The sequence below is a fragment of the Pyrgilauda ruficollis genome, unplaced genomic scaffold, assembly GCF_017590135.1.
Source record: "Pyrgilauda ruficollis isolate IOZ18807 unplaced genomic scaffold, ASM1759013v1 scaffold344, whole genome shotgun sequence".
Lineage (NCBI taxonomy): Eukaryota > Metazoa > Chordata > Aves > Passeriformes > Passeridae > Pyrgilauda > Pyrgilauda ruficollis.
The window spans coordinates 41212-53597 of NW_024524868.1; the positions used below are offsets into that span (position 1 = coordinate 41212).

Sequence of the window (12386 nt, forward strand, 5' to 3'; positions counted from 1 at the left end):
TGACAAGGCACTGCCACCACAAAGTCTCCCAATCCGTGCAGAAATCTCCAAATTCCCTGGGATCCAGCACAGCAAAGCCAGCACCAGGGGCCAGGCAGCCTCAGCTTCTGCCAAAGCCCCTGGAGAGGGACCCATGCCCCTCCTGCCGGGATGGAGCAGTGTCCTGGTGCTGTCCCTCTGCCCAGCCCTGTGCCACGGTGGTGTCCCCATGCCCAGCTCTGTGCCAGGCGATGTGGGGAGAGCTGGGAGCTGGGCAAACCTTGGGGGGCTCAGCACGGTGCCCACCGCCAGCCTGGATGTCCATCAGTCCGAGCACAAATCCTGCCTCCGCTCCATAAATAAATAGGTTAAATAAATAAAGTGACAGATCCGGATCGGGGGGGCGGAGAAAGGGGAGAGGGGAGGGGAGGGGAGGAGAGAGAGAGGGAGGGAGGGAGGGAGGGAGGGCAGCCGCCCTGGCCCGGGGCCGTTCGTGTCTCGCACAAACACACACAAAGTAGCTGAGGACAAGGACGAGCTGGGGCCGCGGGGCCGGGCCCCCCTCGGCGCTCGGGGGCTCAGTCCGGGACGAGGCGTCCGGGCGGTCACTGCTGGGCCGGCAGAGGGGCGGCACACGGGGAGCTGGAGGCCAGGGACACGTGGGTGGTGGAGGACGGCAGCGACCGCGGCGTCTGGCACCTGGGGACACACAGACACTCTGGGGCTGCTGCCCTGCAGAGCCTTCCCGCTCTCCCCAAAATCCAGCCCTTTTCCTGGCTGTTTGCTGTGCAGGCAGCACCAAAGGGCAGCCCTTGCTGGGTGGGAGAACATCTTGGGTCTGGGAGAGAGGATTATCATGGAAAGGTTTGGGTTGGGGGATCTTACAATTCATCCAGTGCCCCCCCTGCCATGGCAGGGACACTGCCACTGTCCCAGGTGCTCCCAGCCCCAGTGTCCAGCCTGGCCTTGGGCACTGCCAGGGATCCAGGGGCAGCCCCAGCTGTGCCAGGGCCTGCCCACCCTGCCAGGGAACAATTCCCAATTCCCAATCTCCCGTCCAGCCCTGCCCTCTGGCAGTGGGAGCCATTCCCTGGGTCCTGTCCCTGCAGGCCTTGTCCCCAGTCCCTCTGCAGCTCTCCTGGAGCCCCTCCAGGCCCTGCCAGGGGCTCTGAGCTCTCCCTGGATCCTTCTCCTCTCCAGGTGAGCCCCCCCAGCTCTGCCAGCCTGGCTCCAGCCCTGGAGCAGCTCTGGGGTCTCCTCTGGGCTCTCTCAGCAGCTCCAGGTCCCTCCTGCACAGAGCTGCACACGATGCTGCTCCCAAGCACAGCCTCAGCAGCATTTCAATCTGACCACAGCCAGCAGCTCATGGCAGGCTCTGCCTGTCCCAGCCCCCTGTCCCCCACAGAACGTCCCGGCCGTGTCCCCGCGCCGCTGTCACTCACCAGGAGCGGGACTTGCGCACGCGGGAGGCCGCCGGCCGCTCCAGGAGGCTGTCCAGGTGCATCAGCCTCTCCAGGTGCAGCGCCCGCGGGTCCTGCTCCGCCGGGTCCCTGCTGCGCTCAAACTCAAAGATGGCCGGGGGGGACAGGTCCAGCTCCAGGAACATGATGTTCTCAGCCTGCCCAGGGCACAGGGACAGCCAGCACGGGAGTCACCGTGGGGAGAACACGGCTCCAGCTCTGGTGACCTGCGCTGCCGGGGGAGTGGGATCCTCTCCCGGCTGCCCTGGCACTGGGCTGTGGCTCAAGGCTCTGCTCTGGCTCTCCCAGCCTGCCCCAGGGCTGAGCAGCCCTGTCCTCTCCAATGGCAGGAGAGCCAGGAGCTCCAGACTGGAGCTGGGAGGATAAAGCTCCAGGGAGCTTGAATTGGTGCATCCCAGATCCTCGTGAGCTTGATTACTCCTTCTTCTCTCCCAGTGTTATCCATCCCTCCAGCCATCCACTCACCATCCACCTTCATCCATCCATCTCTAGCTCTCCATTCACCTCCATCCATATACCCACCCATCCACATCCATCCATGGATCCATCCATCCATCCATGGATCCATCCATCCATCCATCCATCCATCCATTTCCATTCATGGATCCATTCATGGATCCATCCATCCATCCATCCATCCATCTATCCATGCATCCATCCATCCATCCACACATCCATCCATCCATCCATCATCCATCCATCCATCGTCCATCCATCCATCATCCATCCATCATCCATCCATCCATCGTCCATCCATCCATCATCCATCCATCATCCATCCATCCATCGTCCATCCATCCATCATCCATCCATCATCCATCCATCCATCGTCCATCCATCCATCATCCATCCATCATCCATCCATCCATCGTCCATCCATCCATCATCCATCCATCATCCATCCATCCATCGTCCATCCATCCATCATCCATCCATCATCCATCCATCCATCCATCATCCCTCCATCCCTCCATCCCCACCCACATCCACCCACCCTCCCCATTTACCCAGCACACCCAGCCCCAGCGGTGTCCCATGCCGTACCCGGAAGCGGGGGTGGGATCTCCTGGCCATGGCCACCCTGGCGTACTGGCTGATGGGCCTCTTGTAGCCCACGGCCGAGGTCGGGCGCCTCTTCATCTGGGAGCTGCTCCTGGAGCACACGGAGCGGGGCCGTGAGCGACGGCGCCGCGCCCCGGGGAGCTGCATCGGCGAGGAGGGGCTGGCCCTGGAGGGGATTCCCACCCCTGGGCACCTACAAGGGTCCCCCAGCCCCGGGGCCACTCGTGTGTGTTGGCAGGGACAGGGACAGGGGCTGTACCCTGGGGACAGGGACACGGGGACGCACCCTCCGGTGGGAACCAGCGGCTGGAACTTCCACTGGTCCTCATCGCCGTCGAAGTACAGGCGGTTCATGATCTTGTTCTTCTCCTCGGGAGGGATGAAGTTCTCGATGATCAAATACCTGAGGGATGGAGCAGGAGGAGAAGGGGTTAACGTGACAGGAGACAGAAAACAGGCAGAAAGGGAGAGGAAAGGCAGGAAGAGAAGGAGACATGGCAGGGAGAAGAAACATCCGGAGGATGACAGCGTGATGGAAGGGGAGAGGTTGAAGCAATAGATGCAGAAAGGGAGAGGGGAGAGGCAGGAGAGGACGGGCATCAGAGAGGAACCTGGGGGCTCAGGGGCTCCAGGACCCTTCCCTCCTCTCCTGCCATGTCTGCTTTCCTGCTGCCCGGCCTGAAAATCAAGGAAAGCTCAACAATGCCAAGTGGACCCCAGAGGGAATCTTTTCTCCCGTGTTTTTTGGGCAAGTGGAGCAGCTGTCAAAAACTGTTTTGAGGCAACGAGTGAGCTGCGGCTTCCAGTCAGAACCACGCTGGAGGAGAGAAGGGGCAAAGCTGGAGATGGAATTCTGTTTGTAGTGAAACAGTTTCACCCTGCAAACTCTGCAGTGCTTGTAAATAGCTGGGGGGCTACAGACGCTGAAAGAGAGGAGTGTTTGAAGTGAGAACAAACCCCCGGGGGCGGTGGAGCAGCTTCGGGAGGCTCCCGGAGGGAAAACTCTGCCAGGGAGCCCGGAGCTGCAGGGAGGTGGGGTCACCCCGAGTACCCAGAGCTGCTGTCCCTCTGAGGATGCTGTGGGGCCACAGCAGGTCACCAGGTGCCCTCGGGGGTCACCTGCCCCCGGCCACCCCCCAGGTTCAGCCACAGCCAGGGTTTCTGCTGGAACATTTTCTGGTTTTTCCCCTTTCCCGGTAACTCTTGGACACCCCCTGTGCTGCTCACCCAGTGCACAGCTCCTGGCTTGTGCCACCACTGACAGCCGGGCAGGGCTCAGCTGTCCCTGCCTCTGGGTGGGGTCAATCCCTCCAGTTCTGCACCCACTCTGAGCCCCTGAGCCCCCAAACCCTGCTCTGAGCCCCCCAGCCCTGCTCTGAGCCCCTGAGTCCTGCTCTAACACTCCAGCCCTGCTCTGAGCCCCCAACCCTGCTCTGAGCCCCTGAGCACTGCTCTGAGCACCCCAACCCTGCTTTAACACCCCAACCCTGCTCTGAGCCCCCAGTCCTGCTCTGAGCCCCCCAACCCTGCTCTGAGCACCCCAACCCTGCTCTGAGCCCCTCAGCCCTGCTCTGAGCCCCCAGCCCTGCTCTGAGCCCCCCAGTCCTGCTCTGAGCCCCCAGTCCTGCTCTGAGCCCCCCAGCCCTGCTCTGAGCACCCCAACTCTGTTCTGAGTCCCCTAACCCTGCTCTGAGCCCCCCAACCCTACTTTAACACCCCAGCCCTGCTCTGAGCCCCCAACCCTGCTCTGAGCCCCCAGCCCTGCTCTGAGCCCCCCAGCCCTGCTCTGCACACCCAGTTCTTCAAGCCAAGACCCCCAAGCCCCTCACCAACACCTACTTGAGCTTCAGCTCCCGGGTCTGCTCGTTCTGGGCCTCCTCCAGGTCCTGGCGCACGCGGATGTACTCGTCGTGCTGGTCCTGGATCTCAGCCTTCACAGCCTGCAGCTTGGCGTAGAGCTGGGAGGGGACAGCAGCACCTCAGCCCTGCCCCCGGGAGCCCTGGGGAGGGACCCCCTCATCCCTGTCCCTGTCCCCACCCGCCGTGCTCTCACCTTCTTGAGCTTCTTGGTTTTGATCTCCACCTCCTGCTGCAGGGACGTGTAGGTCTCGCGCAGCTCCATGGTCTCCTCGTCCCTCAGCAGCATCTCCTGCTGCATCTCACGTTCCCGGCGTTTCTGGGGGGCAGGGACACGGCTGGAACCGGGATGGGGACAGGGAGGGACCCCAGGACACCCCTGTCACCCCCCGGTACCTGCTCGGCGATCTCCTGTCGCCTCAGCTCCAGCATCTTCTGCTGCTCGTTGGTGTGGTCCACGATGGTCCTGCCCCCGATCAGCAGCTTGCTCTCCATGGCCTGGAGGGGACGGGGGCTCAGGGCAGGGGGCAGGGCTGGCACCCCCACCCCTGCCCGTGGGCTTTGCCCCTCGCCACCCTCACTGGGTGGTGACCCCCATCCCTGCTCCCTGTCCCCAGCCCTGCTCCCTGTCCCTACCCGATCCCTGTCCCTATCCCTGATCCCTGTCCCCATCCCTGCTCCCTGTCCCTATCCCTGCTCCCTGTCCCCAGCCCTGCTCCCTATCCCTACCCGATCCCTGTCCCTATCCCTGATCCCTGGCCCCACCCCTGATTCCTGTCCCCGTTCCTGATCCCTTTCCCCATCGCTGATCCCTGTCCCCATCTCCAATCCCTGTCCCTACCCCTGATCCCTGTCCCTATCCCCAATCCCTGTCCCCAGCCCTGCTCCCTATCCCTACCCGATCCCTGTCCCTATCCCTGATCCCTGGCCCCACCCCTGATTCCTGTCCCCGTTCCTGATCCCTTTCCCCATCCCTGATCCCTGTCCCCATCCCTGCTCCCTGTCCCCATCCCTGATCCCTGTCCCCATTCCTGACCCCTGTCCCTATCCCTGACCCCTGTCCCTACCCCCGATCCCTGTCCCCATCCCCGATCCCTGTCCCCATCCCCGATCCCTGTCCCCAGCCCTGCTCCCTGTCCCTATCCCTGCTCCCTGTCCCCAGCCCCGCTCCCTGTCCCCATTCCTGACCCCTGTCCCCATCCCTGCTCCCTGTCCCCAGCCCTGCTCCCTGTCCCCACCCCTCGCCACCCTCACTGGGTGGTGACCCCCATCCCTGCTCCCTGTCCCCAGCCCTGCTCCCTGTCCCTACCCGATCCCTGTCCCTATCCCTGATCCCTGTCCCCACCCCTGATTCCTGTCCCCGTTCCTGATCCCTTTCCCCATCCCTGATCCCTGTCCCCATCTCCAATCCCTGTCCCTACCCCTGATCCCTGTCCCTATCCCCAATCCCTGTCCCCAGCCCTGCTCCCTGTCCCCATCCCTGATCCCTGTCCCCATCCCTGCTCCCTGTCCCCATTCCTGATCCATGTCCCCATCCCTGATCCCTGTCCCCAGCCCTGCTCTCAGGGATGTGGGAGCATTCAGTGCCCCTCTGCTCGGAGCCCTGCTGATGGGGAGGAGGCAGTGCACGATTAGACTGGGCACTGGGAACAATTCCCACCTGGAAAGGGCTGTCCATGCCTGGCACAGCTGCCCAGGCTGGGGTGGGCTCCCCATCCCTGGAGGGTTTCAAAGCCCTGTGGCTGTGGCACTTGGGGACAGGGGACAGTGTGGCCTGGGCAGAGCTGGGGCTGGCTGGGCTCGGTGATCCTTGAAGGGCTTTCCCCACGGTTCCATGACTCCATGGCCAGCCAGCAGCCCGGGGCTGGTTCAGCACCACGGGCACAGCAGCACAGGCTGTGACAGGGGGGCGGGTGACAGCACAGCCTGTGACAGGGTGACGTGTCCCCTCCCCAGGGCCACCAGCTCCGAGCCCGGGCAACTCCGGGGCCGCTTCCTTCTGCACAGCTGCAGCTCCAGGGGTGGGCAGGGACGGGCAGGGGTGGCCAGGGGTGGGCAAGGATGCACAGGGATGGGCAGGGACGGGCAGGGACGGGCAGAGATGGACAGGGGTGGGCAGGGATGGGCAGAGATGGACAGGAACGGGCAGGGATGGGCAGGGATGGGCAGGGATGGGCAGGGGTGGGCAGGGATGGACAGGAATGCAAAAACACACAAATAAACACACACAGGGGCTGTGCATGCAGAAATGTACAAACACACACAAACACATACATAAACACACATAAACACACATAAACACACACAAATACACACACACACAGGGGCTCTGCACACATCCCTGTCCCTGTGCACACAGAAATGCAAAGTACACACACACAGGGAGCACATCCTGTGTCAGACTGAACATGTTCACACCCACATGGACACGTGTGGGAGCACCGGGGGTCTGTGTACATGCAGGTGCACACCGTGTGTGTGTGTGTGTGTGCACACTCTGTGTGTGTGTGTGTGTGCACACTGTCTGTGTGTGTGCACTCTGTATTTGCACACTGTGTGTGTGTGTGCACACTGTGTGTGAGTGTGTGTGCACACTGCGTGTCTATGTGCCCACTGTGTGTGTACTTGCACGCTGTGTGTGTCTGTGTGTGCACACTGTGTGTGTGTGTGCACCCTGTGTCTGTGTGCACACTGTGTGTGTGTGTGCACACTGTGTGTGAGTGTGTGTGCACACTGCGTGTCTATGTGCCCACTGTGTGTGTACTTGCACGCTGTGTGTGTCTGTGTGTGCACACTGTGTGTGTGTGTGCACCCTGTGTCTGTGTGCACACTGTGTGTGTGTCTGTGTGTGCACACTGTGTGTGTGTGTGTGTGCATTGTGTGTCTGTGTGTGCACACTGCGTGTCTATGTGCCCACTGTGTGTGTACTTGCACACTGTGTGTGTCTGTGTGCACACTGTGTGTGTGTCTGTGTGTGCACACTGTGTGTGTGTGTGTGTGCGCATTGTGTGTCTGTGTGTGCACACTGCGTGTCTATACGCTCTGTGTGTGTGCACGCTCTGTGTGTGTGTGTGCACGCTCTGTGTGTGTGTGTGTGTGTGTGTGTGTGTACAGGCTCTGTGTGTGTCCCTGTGCACACCACGTGTGTGTATGCACACTCTGTGTATCTGTGTGCACTCTGTGTGTGTGTATGCACGCTCTGTGTGTGTGTGTGCACACTGTGTGTATCTGTGTGCACTGTGTGTGTGTGTGCACGCTCTGTGTGTCTGTGTGCACGCTCTGTGTGTGTGTATGCACACTCTGTGTGTGTGTGCACGCTCTGTGTCTGTGTACACGCTCTGTGTGTGTGTGTGCACGCTCTGTATGTGTCCTATGCACACCACGTGTGTGTATTCGTGCCCTGCAGCCCTGCTCCCGTGTCAGGGTGTCCCTCAGGGACAAATGGGGACAGGGGACACCCTGTGCCCCCCACGGCTGCACCTCCGGGGCAGCAGCAGGGACGGACACAGATGTCCCCAGGACACCACACACAGCTGCAAAAATCAATGTCCCAGCCACAGAGACAGCTCGGCCACCATCTCTGTAATGTCCCCTCTGCCACCAGCACGTGGCCACCCTCACCCACTGGGCACCTGCCCTTGAGGTCCCTCTGGCCCCCAAATCCGGGGGTCCTGCTCCTCACAGGGCCTGGCCCCCTCCCCACTGCCATGGCCACAGCCCTGAGGGCAGGGGGGCCACCAGGCCACCCCAAGGGGTGGGCACATGGTGGTCACGGGGCTGCTGTCACATGTCCCTGGGGCAGGGGTCTCCCTGGGGGTGCTGTGCACAGAGTGGGGGGCTCTGGCAAACCTGTGGCCCCCATCCCCACCGACACCTGCCTGGTGCAAGGCTCTATTTCCATGGTTTTCCACCCATTTTTCCCCTTCCAGCTGCAGGGGGTGCATTGTGGGTTCTGGGGGAACCCAGGGGACACCCCACAGCTGTGCCAGCAGCCCCCAGCAGCCAGGGGACACCCCCCAGCTGTGCCTTCCTCCCTTTCCCACCCAGTGAGACCCCCGCAGCCGTTCAGTGCTGGGGGGACACAGCCCCCCATGGGTGCCCCAGCCAGCCCCCCTGACCCTGGGGATCCCTCCTTCCTCCCTTCCAATGGTGTCCCAGGCTGGCTGTTCTGCTGGGGGCTGACACCCCCAAGGGCAGCCCCCCACCCCATCCTGTGCCATCCCCTGCCAGGGCTGGGGGCACTGGGGTGCCAGGGGTCCCTCACCCCTTCTCCTCCAAACACAGCTCTTGGTCCCAGTTGCTTTCCTTGACGCTGAGTGTCCCCTGGGGACCCTGCTGGGGTGCAGGGAGGGGACCAGGAGGGTCATGGGATGATGATCCAGCTGCCATCCCTTCCCACAGAGCTCCCCCTGCACACACCATCCCCACCAGATGAAGAGGTTTCTCAGTGCTGCTGTTTCCTCCCTGCCAGAGCATTTATTCCCTCTAAGGAAGAGGCTCCCAATCTCCTTTAGCACTAAGCCTCTCCCAGGAACTCAATTTCCTGCACCCAAAGAACTTCCCAGCACTTTCCCTCCTGCTGACCTCGGCCTCAGCCCCTGGCACAGCCCTTGGAAGCACCCACACCCCGTAGCCAGCTCCCCTGGGGCACAACCCCTCTGCCTGGGCACACATCTGGGCACCCAGGAGCACATCTGGGTGCCCAATGCACATCTGGGTGCCCAACACACATCTGCAGGGGCAGGCTGACCCCACCTCTCTGAGCTCCATGTCCCACATGTCCCAGCTGGGTGGCAGAGGCAGAGCCCACACCCACGGGTGTGACAATAAGACAGGGTGCAGTGTCCCCCCTGTCACCTCACCTGCCTTTGCCGTGGTCACTATGGAGCCAGTGGCTCCTTGCCTGGCCCCACCGTGTGGCAAAGCTGCCCATGAGCACCCTGAGACCACCCAGTGTCCCCACAGTGTCCCACGGGCAGTGCCCACCGTGGTGAGCGTCACAGCAGGCTGTGCCCCTCTGGCACAGGAGGATTTGTGCTCGCTGAGGTGACACCTCTCTGCTGTCACTGTGCTGTACCCCCAGAGGCAGAGGGTCCCTGTGCGTGGAGCGGCCCCAAAGGCCACCAAAAGGGACATGGTGTCACCCTGCCTCCGGCCCTGCCTTGTTACTCAGCAGTTCCAGGACACACCGTGGCCCTGAGCCAGCCCTGCTGAGCCAGACAGGGACATTGTGCTGGACAGCAGCCAGCCCAGCCCAGCCTGCACCCCAGAACCTGCACCCCGCTGTGACGGGGGGATGGCTGCAGAGACCCCTGTGCCAGGCATCCTGCTCTGCCAGCACACTTGTCACGGGACACCCATCACGGGACACCCGCTGTGCCAGCCAGCAGCCCACGGCTCTGCCCCAGTGGCACGTCCCAGTGCGATCCCACGCTCTCTGTGCAGGCATCCAGGCACGGCCACGCGTCCCTGGGCACAGTCACACATCCCTGGGCACGGCCACGCGTCCCTGGGGCTGCAACAAACACCACCCTGGCCATGCAAGAGGGTCCGGACCCCTGCCCAGCTCTGGCACCCCGGGCATGAACCCCCCCAGAGGAGTCCCTGCCTGCCTGGGCTCCAGCCCAGTCCCTGCATCCGGGCCAGAGTGGTGCCAGAGGGGCAGTGCCAGAGGGGCTGTGCCAGAGGGGCCATGCTGAGTGTGATGCCCAGGGTCAGGGTGCTCCCTCCCCACTGCTGGGACTGTGGTCCCGGCCCCACGGCCACCACGGGAGGGGTCAGGACCCCCCAGCTCAGTGGGGGCAGGGGGAGGTGCAGCCCCAGACCCTGGCACAGCTGGGGCTGCTGTGGCCCCTCTCAGCCTCAGCACCAAACCCCTGAGCACCCCTGAGCCAGCAGTGGTGCCCCCATCCACCCTGCTCTGGCTTGGGATGCCAGGAAGGATTTGGGGTGGGGAGGGGGATGGGGGTCCCTGCCGAGCTGCCAGGCCCTGCCAATCCCCACAGAACCCACTGGGAGCCAGGGACTGGACAGAACTGGGGGCAGGTGGGGGCAGGTGCCCGTGTCCCCAGCCCTGGGCTCACTCCCGAGGCCACCAGGGACGAATCTGCAGCATCACTCCCGTCACTCCTCCTTCCCACACAGCTTTGTTGTGCTGAAGGGGACAAGAGCTGAGCACAGCACACTCGTGCCACCAGCGACCCTCTCCCCCGTGGCCCTTCCCTCCCACCCCCTGCAGCTCCCACACAGGTCCCCACAGTGTCCCCACGCAGGTCCGAGGGCCACCCCAGCCCAGCCCCATGCCAGAGTCTGGGGCTGCCCTTGGGGACCCTGCTTGGGAGGTCCCCTTGCTGGGCATCGTGGTGGGCACCTCCCCCAGGCTCCCTGCTCGGGATCCATTCCCACTCCACACCAGGGGCTGGGGGCACAGCAGGCACCCCGGCCCCATTTGTCACCAGGCGTGGCAACACGAACCTTGTACTTGATGGCCAGCAGCTCCGTGGCCTCCTGCTCCTTCCGCAGGTCCTCTATCATCTTCTCCTTCTCCTGGAGCAGCTTCTGCTTCTCCTCACTCACCAGGCTGTGGTCATCCTGGATAGCGGCTTTCTCCTCTTCCAGCCTCTCCTTCTGCTCCTTCAAGTAATTCTCCATGGTCTTCTCCAGGCCATCCTCATTCTCGTCCTCCCCTTCATTGTCCACGGTGCCTTCTCCATCCATTGCTTTCTTCCTCCGGCTGCTCCTCCTCCTCTTCTTGCCCAGCATCCCGCGTTTCTCCAGCTGGGCTTTCAGCCGGACGATCTCCTCCTGAAACTCCCGCAGCAAGGTGTCCTTGGGGTCCTCGTTCACCCGGGGCTTGTTCTTGATGTTCTTGGCCCTGTTGGCGAACCTGAGGGTGGAGAGGCTCTCGTCGTAGCTGTGGGAGGCCGGGCCCAAGGTGGCCACCATGATTGTCTTGGCGTTGCCCCCGAGGGAGTCCTGCAGCAGGCGGGTGAGCTTGGAGTCCCGGTAGGGGATGTGCGTGCTCCGGCCGTCCACCAGCGCCGAGATGACGTTGCCCAGGGCCGAGAGGGAGAGGTTGATCTTGGAGGCTTCCTTGGGGCGCTCTCCCTGGGCCCCCATTTTGTTCTGGCGCTCGCTGCCGGCCAGGTCCACGAGGTTGAGCTTGCCCACGCGGATGTGCTCCTCGCCGTCCGGCCCCGTCTCGCTGCACTCGATGGTGATGAGGAAGATGGCGTGGGAGCGCGAGCTGTGCTCGTTCATGTTGGTGCTGCCCACGGAGCGCGTCTGGCTGCCCAGGTTCATCACGTGCTCGATCTCCTTGACGTTCTTGGTCACGAAGGAGGAGAGGTCCTTGATGTACACCCCGGTCTCGGGGTTCTCCTTCAGCTCCAGCTTCTTGCTCTGGTCCTTGGCGAGGAGGTCCCTGATCTCCTCCTGGTAGATCTCCAGGTACGAGGCCCTCACCAGGTACTGCTGGTTCTGCGAGCGGGAGATGTGGGTGAAGATGTGCTCGAAGGCGCTGGGGATGATGCCGCGCTTCTCGGGCTCCGCCCAGGCGCCCTGCATGGTGTAGGTCTTGCCGGTGCCGGTCTGGCCATAGGCGAAGACGGTGCCGTTGAAGCCCTGCAGCACCGAGTCGATGAGCGGCCGCACCGTCTCATCGTAGAGGTCGGCCTGCTTGGAGCTGGCGTCGTACACGGCGTCGAAGGTGAAGGTCTTGGGCAGCTCCCCGGGGGCGGCGCGGGGGTTGCGGATGCTCACCTGGCCCAGCTTCACGTCCAGCTCCAGGACGCGCTCGTATCCCGCCGCCTCCTCCCGCCGGCTCATGGGCCGGCACCGGGCCACCACCCGGAGCGCCTCGCAGCCGCTGCGGGGCTTACCGGCCATGGCGGCGGCGGGCGGGGCCGGCGGCGCAGCGGGGCTGGGGGGCTCAGCCGCGCCGCCCCCGCGGCATCCCCGGGGCCGAGGCCGGGGCCGGGGCCGGGGCCGGGGCGGAGCGGAGATCGG

At 63.4% G+C, this 12386-nt stretch overlaps 1 protein-coding gene across 1 annotated transcript; it reads right to left on the reverse strand.

The window, feature by feature from the left end:
- Window positions 1–331: 331 nt before the first annotated feature.
- On the reverse strand, window positions 332–12342 carry KIF3C (kinesin family member 3C). Its single transcript, XM_041475254.1, has 8 exons — window positions 10854–12342; window positions 4776–4877; window positions 4576–4698; window positions 4362–4480; window positions 2809–2925; window positions 2505–2613; window positions 1422–1597; window positions 332–678 (listed from the first exon to the last, which is right to left on the reverse strand). Exons 1-8 carry the CDS (start codon window positions 12264–12266, stop codon window positions 585–587), a joined length of 2253 nt encoding a protein of 750 aa, XP_041331188.1. The 5' UTR covers window positions 12267–12342; the 3' UTR covers window positions 332–584.
- Between the last annotated feature and the right edge of the window lie 44 nt (window positions 12343–12386).

Excerpts from the sequence above, each read along its gene's own strand:
- KIF3C (XM_041475254.1), bottom strand. The coding sequence starts at position 12,266 with ATGGCCGGTAAGCCCCGCAGCGGCTGCGAGGCGCTCCGGGTGGTGGCC. Across the intron at positions 4,878-10,853 it reads TGCTGGCCATCAAGTACAAG|GCCATGGAGAGCAAGCTGCT; the intron begins GTTCGTGTTGCC and ends CGTCCCCTCCAG. Across the intron at positions 4,699-4,775 it reads GACAGGAGATCGCCGAGCAG|AAACGCCGGGAACGTGAGAT; the intron begins GTACCGGGGGGT and ends CCTGCCCCCCAG.